Source organism: Drosophila melanogaster, chromosome 2L (assembly GCF_000001215.4).
Source record: "Drosophila melanogaster chromosome 2L".
Classification (NCBI taxonomy): Eukaryota; Metazoa; Arthropoda; class Insecta; order Diptera; family Drosophilidae; genus Drosophila; species Drosophila melanogaster.
Genome location: NT_033779.5, coordinates 14,307,847 through 14,323,496, shown reverse-complemented (window position 1 = coordinate 14,323,496; position 15,650 = coordinate 14,307,847). Strand labels below are relative to the sequence as shown.

General features: G+C 43.7%; 1 protein-coding gene across 6 annotated transcripts in view; it reads right to left on the bottom strand.

Moving 5' to 3' along the window:
- The window catches only part of wb (wing blister), a 65,236-nt gene that overhangs the window by 4,766 nt on the left and 44,820 nt on the right, over window positions 1–15,650 (bottom strand). For 2 of the 6 annotated variants that reach the window (NM_001201878.2, NM_001201877.2), the window contains exons 2-6: window positions 14,320–15,422; window positions 2,584–3,943; window positions 2,253–2,508; window positions 1,792–2,188; window positions 19–1,706 (exon numbers count right to left, since the gene is read on the bottom strand). In NM_001201878.2, the coding sequence (NP_001188807.1) occupies window positions 19–1,706; window positions 1,792–2,188; window positions 2,253–2,508; window positions 2,584–3,943; window positions 14,320–15,340 (4,722 nt within the window). In that variant the 5' untranslated portion in view covers window positions 15,341–15,422. Of the gene's footprint in view, window positions 1–18; window positions 1,707–1,791; window positions 2,189–2,252; window positions 2,509–2,583; window positions 3,944–14,319; window positions 15,549–15,650 lie in introns of all 6 variants that reach the window. The other 4 variants (NM_165086.3, NM_057442.5, NM_001201879.2 and 1 more) reach the window with 3 other exon arrangements.

The following is a 15,650-nucleotide window of genomic DNA, read 5'->3' as shown; positions in this document are numbered from 1 at the left end:
TAAGTATGACATACGTACCGCTTCTGCTGCATGTCTGGCCTTGGCTATTTGATCCCGGAGCTGCTGCAGTTGCTGGGCCATGCTGTTGTTCCACACCTCGAACACCTGTTGCTCCTTCTCGGCCTGCTGCTCTAGGTAGCTCAATGAGACATTGGCCAGACGCAAGTTAGTCTGGGTCAGGGATATGTTCTCTTGGGCCATTCCCAGCTTGATTTCCCAGTCGGGTTCCAGATTGGAGAACGAATTTCGCATGTTTTGGATGGACTTCTGCATATCCTTCGCCTTTTGCAGTTCAGCACGCATTTGTTCTCCCGTTCTATCAGCCATTTCCAGACTATCCTTCGCTTGACGACGTGCTGAACCATCTGAAAGACCCTGCAGCTGTCCGGATATGTTGTTGGTGCGCAGTCCGGAATCGTAAATCGTGGACTTGATGCCCTCCACCTGCTGCTCCTGGCGATGCAGTTTGTCCTTCAACACATTGGATTTGTGCATCTGCTTGAGCGCTTCTTGCTGAAGTTGCTTTGATCTGTGCAGCGAGTGCTTGGCTCGCTCGATCATGGAGCTGCCGTCACTGGGATAGAGTGTTCTCTGCGCCTCGTACACCCGTTCCTTGGCCAGGATTGATGCTAGCCGGGCATCGTTGATGGCCTCAGTGATATTGCTGTGGGCCGAACTGGCCAGCATGGCTATGCGGGCTCCATTTCTGGTGGGTTGAAACTTGCGGGCGTACTCATTGGATCGCGCCAGCAGATGACTGGCGTGCTTTTCCGCCTTGGGAAGCCAGTGTTTACGCACCTCCCGCTGCTGCTCAGTCTTTACGCCCAATGTGGTATTTAGTAGTATACGGTAGCCATCCAATTGGTTAAGATGCCCATTGAGCATTATCTGCCGCTGGACTGTCAGCCTTAGCAGGCCCTCGCCCTGTTCTAGGTAGCCCGGATCTAGGTGATCGGAAATACGCTGGTTAAGTTCATCCAGCTCCTGGTGGGATTCACCCACGCGAATACTCAAATTGCGCACATGTTCCAGAACGTCCTCCGCTTCGTTCTCCACCTCTTGCACGCGATCCACCTGCAGCCGCATGTCTACCACTCGATGATTGGTCTGATTCAAGTCCCGCCAGAGCATCTCCAAGCGGCCGCTCTCGTCGAACGACGCATCCGATGCGTTGCCCATGGCATAAAAATGCTTCCATGCACAGTCGTTGGTACTGCGGATTCCCTGAACCATTTGGTCGTGCTCCCGGATGGCCTGCAGGTAGAATCGGGCCTGCTTGAGAGCAGTAGGCAGACTGAGATAATGGGCACTCTTTCCATAGCCATGTAAATCGGAAAGGGTTTGAAGAATCTCCGAGCGGAGTAAGCCGACACTATGCTGTTGGGTTACAGCATCTTCCCGCATCGATTTTATGGCAAACTCCCGTTTTCCAATGGTGGCCACTGCTTTGCGGGATTGAAACTTCAAATTTTCGGCGTGGGCCTCCAGCTTTAGGATGTCAGCGGAGTCGTAATCCTGTAGACGCCGTTTGGTCTGGCTAAAGTCCCAGTGGCGCCCATTCCATTTCTCATAGGCGCTTTCGTACTCTGACAATTTTCGATATGGCGCCGGAATTCCAGTCAAATCCATGTTGTGCATTCCACGACGAAGCTTGTTGCCCACCAGCTCCATATAATCCAGAAGCAGAAGAGTGCAATTGTCACAGACTATAAAGGATATAGAGAACATGAATGGTACACATGGGAATATGCAGAATGGTATTCGTTCAGTTCACATCGAAGATTAACTTACTTTTGCATCCGTTGTCCACCAGATGATGACGTTCCGCCTGACACTTGTCGCACTTTAGCCCAGTAACTCCTTCTCGACAGTAGCATCTACCAGTCTCTACATCGCAGCCTTCGGTTTGGATTCCATCTGGGTGACAGTTGCAAGGTTGGCAAGTAGTGTTTGGATATCTCATAGGATCTCCAAAATATCCCGCCTGGCACCGCTCACACAATCTGCCCGTGTAACCCGGCTTGCAGACACAACTGACTTCTCCGTCCCAGACATTGCAGCCCCGGGCAAAGTTCCTATTGGTCTCCGGGCACGGACAAGCCTGACAACCGTGTGGAGAATTGGGATCGCCGTAGAATCCCTCAGCACACTGATGGCAGTGATCTCCTCCAGTGTTACCTCGACAGTTCTGCGAAAAGTCAAAAAGGAGTCATATAAAAGGAGTTGAATGGATTTCGAATCGAATTTTTTACCTGACAGACTCCAGTTTCGCGATCACAATCGCTGCTACGACCATTACAATGACAGGGAGCTGCTCTTCCTATCAGATCCTCAATGAATACACTCTCCACAATAGTGGTATTCCGCCAACGGTAGAAGGATCTTCCCGGATCCTGGCATGAAAGTCCATCAAACCGCTTGGGACACTTACACCGTTCGACTCCCTTGGCTATAAGATTGGTGGAGCCCTTGATATAGATGGCCGCATCCATGTGTACATTTTGAAGGCTATAAATACAAAAGAAGGGTTAGTACATGATAGAATCTTATTACTAAGTTTATTGGATTTACTAAATGACTCACACAACTTCCTGGAAATCGGCAAAAGCAAAGGCTCGAATGAAGATGTGTCGAATGTTTTGGAGGGCAGCCATTAGAGTATTACGATCCACTGCCTGGCTGGTGTGGTGGTACTTCCAGAAGGACTCATGCAGCGGCACCCGATGGGTCACGTTCAAGGAGTACTCGAACTCTTCGTACTCGTAAAAGTCCAGTAGCAACTTGGAGTGCGCGTGTAACTGAACCAATGGATACTGACCCAAAATATTTCGCTCCAAGGGCTTGTGGGCACCTTCGGTGATCAGGGTGAAGTACAAAAAGCCACCATAGCTACTAGTCCGATCTCCGTAGAACTGCGGAGGCAGTTGGAAGTAGAGCGGATGGTAAAATTGTCCATATGCTCCGATGGAAACATTCCCCGTAGATTTGGGCACTAAGCTCAGATCATTCATGCGCTGGATCTCCGCGTCTTCGCGATGGAAACTGCTGCCCTCCATCTGAACCACCACTATGTACTCGTAGTCTGAGCTGGGTACCGAGTGCGGTCTTATTTGCTGAACGCTGAGATTTCTGGACTCCGCCATACGGATGTGTCCCCAAGACAAGTCGCTCTGCTCGCACTCACCGGATCTCCCGAAGCAGAAGCATCGGGTGCATCCTTCGGGATTTTGTGCGGACAATCCAAAAGTGCTTTGCATGCAGGTATCGCATTTGAGACCCACCACAAGGGATTTGCACGGGCATTGGCCATTCGAGTCACAGGCTATTGAGCCATCCGCCTGGGTGAAGGAACCCTCCGCATCGCAGCCGCATCGTCGGCACTCCGGATAGCCGAAATACCCGATGGCGCAAGTGTCGCACTTTCTGCCCGAATATCCCTCTCGGCACTGGCATTGTCCATCGCCGGTGCTGCACTGCTGACCAATGGAGCCAATGTGATCGCACTCGCATTCCCGGCAACCCAATCGAGCCTGCCAGCCCCAGGTGCCCGGCACACACTGTCCACATCCCAGGCCACGGGTGAACTTGGGGCAAATGCAGCGTCCATTGTGCGGGTCACACACCTGACCCTCCGACCTGCAGGCCGAGCACCGCTGACAACCCTCCGTGCTGAAGCCAAAGAATCCCTCCGTACACTCGTTACAGTGCTGACCTCCAACCCCGATCTTGCAGTCGCATTGGCCCGTCCACGGGTTGCACTCGTGACCTCGGGAACCATGAGGATCGCATCGGCAATCCCGGCAGCCCTCGCCCGCCGTGAGATTCCAGTGACCCGGTCGACACTTGTCGCATCTCCTCCCGGTGACGTTGGCCAGGCAGGCGCATTGCCCAGTTCGCTTATCGCAATCCGATGACAGGGATCCCACACTGCTGCAGTGGCATTCTGTAAATGAAGGTGCATATGTTATTATATATAACTAAAAGGAAGAATATCTAAATAGATATTTATATTTAATCAAAATCTTTACTGTAAGTTATGTTACTAAATTTATATTTAATGAAGTAGGATTTAATCAATGAATCAATGTCGGTGCTGGAATCTAACAATCAATCCCCTTGCTATTAGCTTTCCCCGTCTTGGGTTACTGGGCCACAACTACGTCACTGTCAGTGGCAGCCAGCTAACTGCACCTTAACAGCCACCAAGTGGCGCGCACAGACCCACTGTATCCACTAGACCCACCAGACCCGCTAGCCAGTTGGTGGGTTTGTGGGTTGCGCGTAGGCAGCGCCCCAAAGTCCGCCCACATATGCATTCAGTTTCCTATTCGGGCGACAAACGACAAATGCGACGACGGACCAGCGGACGTTGGACCCCGAAAAAAAAGCTGTGGGAGACGACGACGTCGGAACAAGCCAGACAAGTCTGCCAAGCTCATGAGTATGTGGATAGGCAGGAGGTACATACATATATATACTATATACGAAAATAAATTCATTCATAAATCCGGTAAAACCAACGCAAAAACACTTTTCAATTTGATTGCACGCTCTATAAAAAAATACATCTAAAATATTGGCAAAAGGTGCATGCAAAATTAGAAGAGATCTGTGGAACTTGCAACGAAGATTGGGTGCTCTCTCTTAATGGCTATTAAGATTAAATAGATATATGTATATAAGGTAATGTATAATGTATGCAATGTATAATTAAATGTTTGGTAGTGATACTTTAAAAAATATTGTAAGCAAATTCTTTTGATTCCTAGTCAACTGAATGCAATGGGACTTTGGACAAATCGTAGGGTATTTCAAAGAAATATGAACAAGCTTAGCACGCGACACGATAGGATAGGTGATAGTAGATCCACTCTAGAGCTGCTTCGAGGAGTATTCAAGAGGAGGAGAAGGAAGCTGCGCCTTGAGGCACTTGGCATATGGCTGGGACTTGAAGACTCAAGACTGACTATAGTGCAGCTGTCAAGTGCTTGCCATCGTTCGTTTGGGGGGATTTGCATTTTCATGAATGAAATGAGTGGCGAGAGAAAGGCCTACGACTACGACTATGACTATAGGCGACTCCTTCAGACGGAGCCACCAATAAAAAGTTCAATCAACTGACGCCATTCACATGTTTTTGCCTGGGCAAATGATGTCATTAAAGTTTACAATGGGAATCACGACTCTTCGCCTGCTCCTCGATCGTTTTTTTGCCTGATGTTTTTGGTGCTTTAGTTGAAAATGCGTTTGTCATGGCACAACAGTTTGAGAGTCACTTGCACACCCACTGGAGATTTATTGCGTGGGTCTTGAGTTTGTTTCTTCTGGTCGGGTTGTTAGTCTCGCGGGCCTTTGGTTTTATTGACAATTTTGTTTTCTTGATTTTTTATTAATGAGCACGTTTTGTTTGTTTTCTGTTTTTTCTGCTTTGTTTTTACCCCTTAGTTATATCTCGATTTGCTGGCTGCCGATCGCTAGACTGGTCCCGATGGTCAGAGATCTCGCGTGTGTGGGCCGTTTTAAGAGCACTTCCGTTCGTTTAACGGTTTTCAGCTTGAATGTGCGTTAAATTTTAGGGTTACCGTTCACATTGGCATGGGCGGCATAATTTGGGATTGATCGACTGTCATTTGCTTTGTCTGCAGGAATGTCATGAAAAATTGGCGGATGGTCGAGACCAAACACCTTCTAACGTTTTCTAACAATCTAATCTGCTAACTATCAAATCAGAGTACTGCCATTAGTCTCACTTCTGTGCTGTGGCCTTGGGGCTTGTCATTTTCACTGCACAACATGGCGTATACACAATGCGACTACCAATAACCAAACTGTCTGGTCAGTCAACGCGGTCACAAATCAAATGCAATGCAATAAATTAACAATCAAATACTAATAATTCTAAAAGTACCAATGAATTGACAGTTTAATTGCAAAATCTCTTGGACTTGACCACTATCAAAAATAAAAAGACTTGACCAATTGCAGAAATATGCTAGAGCCGTAAGCTCACTTGTTGAGCTTCGATTTGGAGCACGTGTTTTGTGGGCAACATACCGTATGTTACGCTCGACACGACAAAATATTGATTAAATGATTTATGGGTTCGCTCACAGCACTGTGGGACAACGTTGCGTATGCGCAATGCATGCTTGCAGTGAATAGTCATAAAAAAGCACCGATGGATGCCAATCAATTATCATAAATCTCAAATCAACACAAAAAATTATTTTTAAACGGAAAATATTTTATACTCTATATCTAGGTTGCAATAAATAAATATAGTGGCATTCGGAATTCTAGCGTATACACTTTGGAAACAAGATCATGGAAAGGATTTTAAATTTGTTTAATTGAATACGAATACTTTAAATAAGCAATGCCGAATTCCTCAGCGTATCAATAAACGAGTGTTATAACGATTGCATTTCGATATTTCCACAAGTAATCAAGAGGCAATTAAGCGTCTGTAGGCAGCTGCGATAAAAATCTGTTGGCTACACGCTGGCTGGCCCACTGACTGCATAAATAAATGAATCGATGAACGAACGAATGAGTGAATGAGTCGCATTCAATTGAGTGATTGACTCACTGACCAACTGACTTGCCAACAACTTCTCCATATACCCAATACAGATTGACATTTAAAATGTCGAAAATGATGGATACAAATGCAGTTAGTTGGCTTTTCTTGTTAGCCGCCCACCGTTGACCCAGTTTTCAAGCGAAGGAGAGAGTAATGGGAGTGTGGGTTGGGGTAGGACCTGAACCTGGACCAGGACCACCCGGCTAAAGTCTGCCGTTCCGAATTTCGTTAGTTGTTTCCTCCTCTTTTTCAGCTAAAGTTAATTAACCCGTTTGCATAAATTTCGGTACGGGCCACCAACAAAATGCTGAACCAGTTCTACTCCTCGATCGACCGGCTGTCGGGACATTATTTATGCTTTCTTTGATCGAACTCGGCCCGGCACGTCATAATAGTCGCAATCCCAGTCGCTTGGATCAACGCCCCCCCCCCCCCCTCACCGAATTGGCCAAATCAATTGTTTTCGTGGCCGTCGTAAATTAATCGAGTATTAAGTTGGCCAGGAAATTGCGTTTGACTTCTCACTGGCCACGTTCTCGGGCCAAACTTGCACCACCGCCTTCTCGGTAATGACGGGGTGTATTTTTTTTTTTTGGGAAAATAATAGAAAAAATTAATTATAGCATTTTGTTTGTTATAATAAATGGTTTCCGAGTGTCTGGCTCTTGGTGTTTGGATCAACGGCGCCCGATAAGTGGCGGCGCCTATTAAAGTGGCCACATTAAGCCCGATCTCGTATGCAATTTATAAATATCTGAGCCGTGTTGGCTTTGTTGACTTCATTGCGAATCGAGTTGGCCAGATGTGTAAGTCGTGTTGGAGATTATTGCGCCTGGCAGTGTGATTATTATATCGTTTAGCGAAACAAACGGAAACGGAAGTTGGATGGATCAAAACTATTAAAGATTGATGTGCACACATTTAAATCAAATTTTGAATATCTTGGATATATATAATGGATACATATAATCTTGGATTTACTGAATAATAAATAAAGATAGAGTATCTTTTGTTCTAGAAAAGTTCAAAGTCACGAATAAACAAATACTAAACATCCTTTTTAATTTTTAAACGAAGATGAGCAGCAAATTGTTAGAAACAAATTCTTCTACCAATTTCGACGAATAGAACGAAACAAAATAAATAAATTTCCCTTAAGCACACGATTGCCAAATGTTTGCGCAAATAATTTGCTAGCATTACGAATCGAAGACACTTCAAATGAACTGCCGAAAGCCGATTTGAAATTTTAACTCAAAAGTTAATGTGCATAAATTGGCACGCATAAAGCTTTTAACACTACCGAAAACGGGACAAAGTCGAGACTAAAATGCTCTTTAAATAAATTTAAATATTTTCTAGCTAAATTTTTTTAAATTTATGTTATAGGGCATAAAAGCGCATATTTCAAAAATACTCCAAGAAAAAGCAGCCAACGCTCGACACAAACATAAATATATTGTATAACACAAATTGGTGCTTTCAATGGGGTGCGCCAAAAAATTTGGCTCGCAGATCGGTTTTCATAGCCATGCGAATGTGACATTTGCAAAATGTTTTTCATATTTTTCATATCGCAGCAATTGCTGCTGTTGCTGTGCCTATAGCAAAAAAAAAAATCCATTGCAATCTATTTCGTCTGGGACTTGTTATTTATGTTTCCTGCAGTTGCAAAAACGTTTTCTTTTCGCTGTTTGCAATTTACAATATTTTCGGCGGCTCGCTCATTAGTCAATGACATGCCAAAAATGGCGAGAAATATTTTTGGCACATTTAAATGCAAATTAATGTGCCATTCATTTGCGGTAACTCCAATCCATCATGCGGCGAATAGTTTGACAAGCACTGGCAAAGGTCACAGCGTCTCGGATTGACGACCGCCTCTACATTTTTTTTTGTGAATTGCGAAATCTCGAATGTGAGCAGAGGAAAATCCACATGTGGGTAATACCAAAGTTTATGGCACGGAAAATTGTGCCCGCATAAGCAAATTTGAATATGGGGATTAAATATGTGCGAGCATATAAATTTTATGGCCACTTGCCACTTGTCTTGAGACCTCCTAACTAAAATGCAGGTGGATATCCATCCAGCCTTAGTGAAACAAAATTAAAATAAGCCATAAAAATGGAATGTTCGGTTGGCCAATCTAAATCGGCAAATCGGTGGAGAGAGAATTACGAGGCCATAAGGATTAAACTGCAACGATGAATAAATCAGAGAAAAAACGACTGAACACCAATGAATATGATTTTCACATTTCCTGGGGTGTTTTTCAATCGCACATCGTAAATGAATCGTAAGGAAGCAATCCAATCCAATCCGATCCGATCCGAGCCGACTGGTTGCATCTTTCTAACAACTTTCACACTCCAGATTTGCAATTCGCATCTGCGCCAAGAGCTTCTCACGTATTTAGCCGAACTATCTCCACATGCCATAAAAACGTCAAATTGAATTTTATTTCAATTAACAAAACTATTTGCCGCCCCCTTTTGGCCTCCTCCAACACACGACTGATCAGAAATAAAGCCAGGTAAATTCAATGAATTTTGCACGCTATCGATTTTATTTTTGGCCAGCAGCATTTTCAATTTGGCCGCACAAAAAATCGATTCCCAAGGCGTCTGGACTTTCGGTGCGGCTTAAGTATTTGATGGCTGCGCTGCCTTTAAAATGGGAATTACATGTCGCTAATAAAGATACGGATTAGTTTGGCAGGCCTTCCGTACGAGGGTGCCCGAAATGCGGGCCTTAAAAGTTAATTAACAATAGCCGAAAGTGCAGCCCAGTTGTAATTAAAATCCAACTGCAATTAGCCAAAAAACACAATTTATGTGGCTATACGATTTTTTGATTACATGCTTTTCGAAGGGGCGGAAACTCCTTTGCTAAAGTTGGTGATTAAAAAGATTGTGTTTATGTCAAAATGTTAAACATTGAACACCTGCGGGTTATAAAAACTTTTAAACATAAACATAATTTATATCTTAACGATGTGAAAATAAAAGTATTGCAGAATCAAAAAAGGAGGCATACAAAATTATCTCATTATTAAACATTTCTTTTAAGCATCATTAACATAATATGTTGGCACTCCAATCCTTCACAAGGGTATTTAATCGGTTTGTGCAAATATATTTTGTATCGTTTGGATTACTGTTCATATTTTGACACCGTGTGTCATGTAACAGTAACTGGCCTCAGTTTAATGCCGGTTTTGGTGTTGGTGTTGAAGTTGATGCCGTTTGGCCGGCCCGTGGAAACACACACGCCCATGGACACTCCCACATAGTGGGGCTGACATACAGGTAACTTTGCATGTCCCATGTACCCATGCGAACCGCCCAGACAGCCAGGCAACTTAGAGTTACAGCCAAAAGCCGTGTGTATCGGAGATCCGGAGACCCAGCGATGTGAACACACCCATTTCCAGAGCTCCGGGCAGGAGGATCGGAATGGAGGAGTATAAGGAGAAGGAGCAGGAGCAGTCAAGCGATCTCGACCAAGTGACAGGAAATGCAATTTGAGTGCGCCAAACTTTTGACTGCGTTTAGCTTTTGATAGGCGAAAGTACACAAGTCTATTGCGAGTCATACACACATGTGATATTTGGTTCTCCGTTTCTTTTTTTTTTTATCTAGTTGGTGTTTGTGGGTGTTGCTGCCTCGGTGGGCGTAATCAAAGTGAAATATCTTTGATTTTAATTGGAATTGCTTAATTAAGCGCGCAATTTGCTTCATGCCATTAGCAGCGGTAACCAAAGCTGATTGGAGTCAAAATTCGGTAGGTAGGGAGAAATATCTTTAGATAATTAGGTCGAATGTAAGCGCTTGCTTATATAACTCAATCACAAATTTAAACTAAGAAGTTCTTTTGGCTTAAATAATCTGTAAGCAATCTAATGAACCATTCCGGTGGGCAACAATTCCACCTTTCGTCTCCAGATTGTCGCAGACTGAAACTTTCTCCGAGTTCCAGACAGACGATTCCATCAGTCCCCCTTGACCACCACCTTATAAGATGTGTCTCCCCTCCTTAGTTTCGTCTTCATTTCCCTTGATTTTAGCAAACCAAAGAGCACATGTTGTGTGCCAACTTCAGACGGGAGAAAAAGTTGCCGTATCATTTAAGCCGACGCTTCGTTGTTTACGCATCGGCACAAACAATAACAAAGGCGCAGACAGACAGATATAGATTCAGATTCAGATACTGAAACGGCAACGGAACGGCTACGAGATCATTTGAAGTGCATAGATCAAAGTGACCGAAGAGGCGCCAAGGCAGGAGTGTTGATACTGCGGGATTTCACTGTTCATTGCTGGGACTTAACTTGGGGTTTTCGAGTTGAAACTGACCTCGGACAACCTGGCACACGTTGTGGAAGACTTGTTTTCAAATGGAAATTGCCAAATAAATATGAAAAACGTGACTTTGAGGCAAAGTATGCGAGCAATAGTGAGACTTTTGAACTCGTAAACTAAATTTTTAAATAGAGGCGCCCCATGAAAATAGTGGATTAAATAGTGAAATTTTCCTAAGCCACCATTTAATTTTCTCTCTGATTAACCTCGATTCCCGTTTGAGAAACCACAAAAGGCAAGCTGCCTTAGGTCTCGTATTTCCGGTCTTTAAGTCAGCTTTTAACTGGAAATTGATTTATTGCCTTTTCACCCTTTGTATAGCTCACTAATTAGACATATATTTTACATTTTAGCGATAAATCCAGCTTAAAAAGCTCGAATTTGGGTTTATTTTCCGCTGTTGCAACATTTTCGCCAAGATATTTATGAGAGTCTTGCTGTTGCAAAATTAATGCTTAATTTAAGCGTCAGAAAAATAATTTGCTTGCATTTTTCGATACGCTGAGCCGTTGGCAAGGGGCCAACAAAAAAGCGCGAAACAAGTTCTCCATAATCAGATTTAATGAAAATTGAATAATAAATACTATCAGGCGCGCAATCGGCTAAGAGAAAAATGTCTGAAAACTGCTGTAATATTTCGCTTTAATGTTTCCAAACACCCAGAAGCTGGCTACTCAAAAACGTGGCTAAATGTTGTGAGATAAAATTGGTATTATTTTTGTTTGAGGCTGTTGAACTTGGCTTTTTGCCATTTAAGTTTTTAATGTATCTAGCGGGATTTTTTTAATGTGGGTGGCAAACAAAATGATTTATTTTTGCAATTGTTTGGGATGGGAATTGTAGGGTATCTTTTTCCTGTGTACCATTTGAGTTTGAGATATTGTAAAATAAAGAAAATATAATGATTTCCCATCAAAGTTCAGGCACCACACACAGACAAATGGCCCTCGACCAACTGAACTTTAATCCATAAATTTCAACAAATTCGACTGCCGTAGGCCCTTCAGTTTTTTTAGGAAAAGGCAGCTTAATGTCGAACTGAAATTGCGTCTGAGTCGACAAGATTGACACTTGCATTTGTCATTCGGCTCATTTGCTTGTTTGTTGTTGGGGTTTGTTTATCCGTCCATTTGCTTCGCTAACAACAAGTTTGTTACAGTATTTCTGTATTTCTGGCCGAAACTAACCTCCTTTCCCTTGGCCACCCCTTCATTTTGACTTTGTTTTTTCCTGTTTTCAGTTTATGCCTTCTTTTTTTTTTGTGGTTTTCTGTGATTTTGGACTTTATGTGCAATTAGCGAGCGCATTGTTTGTTTGTTTTGTGTGGCACGTTTCATTGTAATTAAAAAATCGCCGTTTTGCCCGCGACATGTTGTGTGCGGTAAGATTTGTCTTGGCCAGGCTAGAGCTGGCTCTACTCCCATAATAAAGGCCATATATTGTATGTATGTACGTAGGTGTTTCTCGTGGCTTTCAGTCTCTGTCTCCCAGTCTTCATCCCAGCATTTTTGTATTTGGAGTCGCGCTAGAAGATCTAAGACACTGCAAATGTCAATATTTGCTGCTGCTAACCAGCCAGTTGATTTTTGTTTCGTTTTTATGTTTGTCATCTGCACATGGCTTTATGTTAATGACTGTGTGAGATTCTGATGCGGTTTTCATTCTCTTGGTGGAAAAAGTCTGGGTGGCTGTGTGGAAAACCTCTGACCGGAAAATAATGATGTGGGTCATATGAGTTTACCATTTCTAGTTTTATGGTGCATTTAAGTACATTTTTAAACTGAAAAGATATACTTTTCAATTTCTTCTTGGAGCTAAGTCTGAGTTACTTGAAAGCAGAGCTCAACATAATAAAAACTACCCAAAGCAGAATGACATAAGCATTATAAATATGCAATTCGTTTGAGCAATATAATACCAGTTGATTGATTAATCTGCATCAATTTCATGGCATTCGAAATCGTATAAATCACTCATAACTGTGTGAATAATTGATGAACTCTCGGTTCACAGGCAAGTCGCAAATTTGCATAGTTCGTTTGGGCATTCAGATACCACCACGATTGGCATCCGATCAAAAAGCGAGGAGAATGTCATCAGAGCCTCCTGCTGGGCGCCACTTTACACACCAATAACCAAAAATGGCCTAAAGGCGGCCACAACTGGCTGCTCGTTGTGGTGTAGTGTATGTGTTCGATACACATAATGCCAGATTCGTGCTGGTTTGGGGCCATGTCTGCCGGGATCTGGGACGCCAAGGAGCTCCTCTCCGAAATGCTAATTGAACGCCAAGCCGAGCGGGCAGGCGCCAAATGTGTGTCCACCATCAGGGACAACATTTTTCCACATCAACTTACAGTTTTTTTTATGCATTTTAAAGTGTGTGCGATTTGATTTGCTTGCCAATTTGTTGAGTGATTCGATTACATAAGCGAAAATAAAAGAAAATCAATTGGGAAGAGAAAATCAATAAATTGCGGAAGCCGCGTAAAAAAATTAATGCGGACCGGCAGTTAATAGATTTTCTCAATTGATTTTTCATCGTTATTTTCCATCAAGCTGCGTTCGCAAAATATATATTTTTGAACGAGTTTTAAAACGAATTTTCCCCTAACTACTTCATATATTCATTTGCTAAAGAGCCTGTCAACTGATTCGTGGCACAAAATTGCCTCATACTTGACCATTAACAACAACCAACTGTGAAAAACAACTTGCAATCAAAATATTTGTGTATACATTTGAAATACTGACACTTGGTATTGATAAGAGCAAATGATCGACAAGCTGTTGATTGTATTTTCTTAATGGGATTCATTAATGGTTGCGTATCAGGCTAAACAGCCGTTGATGGCAAGTGATGAGAAATTAATGGGGAAAATCAATAAACAATTTATATTCGCATTTGACAAAAGCTTAAAACTCCTCAGATAAACCTAGCCAACTTTATTGCTACTCATAAATGATTTGAAATAACTTGATCACAGTATTCCCTTGGTCATGGAATCATAAAAACTGGTACCGCATCCTTATGGCTTCGCAGCAATTCCCGCTGACACCTTTCAAATCCCGCTGCAGCTCACCAAAATCGAAGTCAATTGCTTTGACCAATTAGGCTGGCTTTCTATGCGCATCGCCGCTGGGGGTAATTATTGGACCACGACTTGGACATGGCGATGAAGGCGCCAGTCGGGGACTTGGCATCCATTTAACCACATTAAATGCCATAAACTGCTGTGAATGCAGTTTTTATTAGCGTAATTAACACCTTTTGGCGGCGCATCGACCCCTCTCTTCTTTCCACTTCTCCCAGGAGTGACGACAATTAAATGGCCAAGGAATTGATCGCAACGCTCGAAAGGATTTGCTTACCACGTTGCCTGGGGCGCGGGGTCGTCGTGGATCGCAGCGGTATAAAGTGTTGCTGTTGCGTATAGACTGGCATTCCCGATCCGGAAAGCAGGCCCGGCGGACAGGGCGGTATGGGTCCCAGATTGCTATAGACCAAAATGTTTTGGCCCGGCTGTATGAGTAGATGTTGCTGCTGTTGCTGCTGCTGCTGGGTGAGATTGCCCAAAAGTGTTCGTTGCTGTTGCTGCTGCTGCTGGTGATAGTAGGTTGCAGGTACTATGGCAAATCCGGGCTGTTGTTGCCGCTGTTGCGGGCGCGGTGTTACGGCAACAACATGCACTTGTTGCTGCTGCTGCTGCTGCTGGGTAACTTGGCCACCGGCAACATGTTGCTGCTGTTGCTGCTGCTGGAAGCTCGAGTGCAGGTGGGTGTGATAGTTGAAGGGCTGCTTGTGGGGCATCTTTGGTAGCAGCGTAGTTGCCGTCGCAGAGACACTTGCCACAGTCGTGGTGCGTGTGGCATGTGTTGCATTGCGCCGATGATAGGGATGCAAACGCAGTTTTCGCCTCCTGCCCAAGGTGGAATTACGGTTTTGTTGCCCCTGAAACTTGCGTCGCAGTTTTCGACGTCCTGGCGTTATTGTTGTTGCTGCCGTAACCGATGCGAATGTTACCGCTCCCGATGCCGATCCCGTACCGCTGGCCGATGCACTGGCCGTTGCCGTTTGTATAATTTCATTGAATTGCCTGCTTATATTGATATTTACACTGCTATTTACACTGGTTCGGTGATGTTGCTGCAGCATGTTGCCCTCGGGCTGGCCATGTTGCTGCTGTCGGTGTTGCTGCTGCTGCTGCTGTTGTCGTTGCTGCAGTTGCAGCGTTTGTGTTATGCAGACTAGATAGACGCATAGATGCAGCAGCAGGCTTTTTGTCATCATGCCACGAGGCTTTACATCTGCTGCCCGCAGATGTTTTTTTAATTTTCGTGGCTTTATTGACGCGTCTGACATTTTGACAGTTCGTTTGTCAGACGCTGACATTTTCTTTTGTTTGGTCGAGAGCTTGAGCGATTTTTCCAAATTAGTATTTAATCATTTTCAATGAGTTTAGCTTATTAGGCATCTGTCCCATTTCGTTTGTGGTTTGACACGGTTCGAAACAATTTTTATATTTATGTTAAAAGATTTTTCATTCCCTTTTTTAAAAGATGTTGCAATATTTTGGAAAGAATCAACTATTATCTGGTTCCTAAATTGGTTTTATGTACAAATTGTAATTTTACTCCCCAAAACGTCCTATAAACTTTTCAAATACCTTGCAATTTATCAGCTGGCGATAAATGCCTATTTT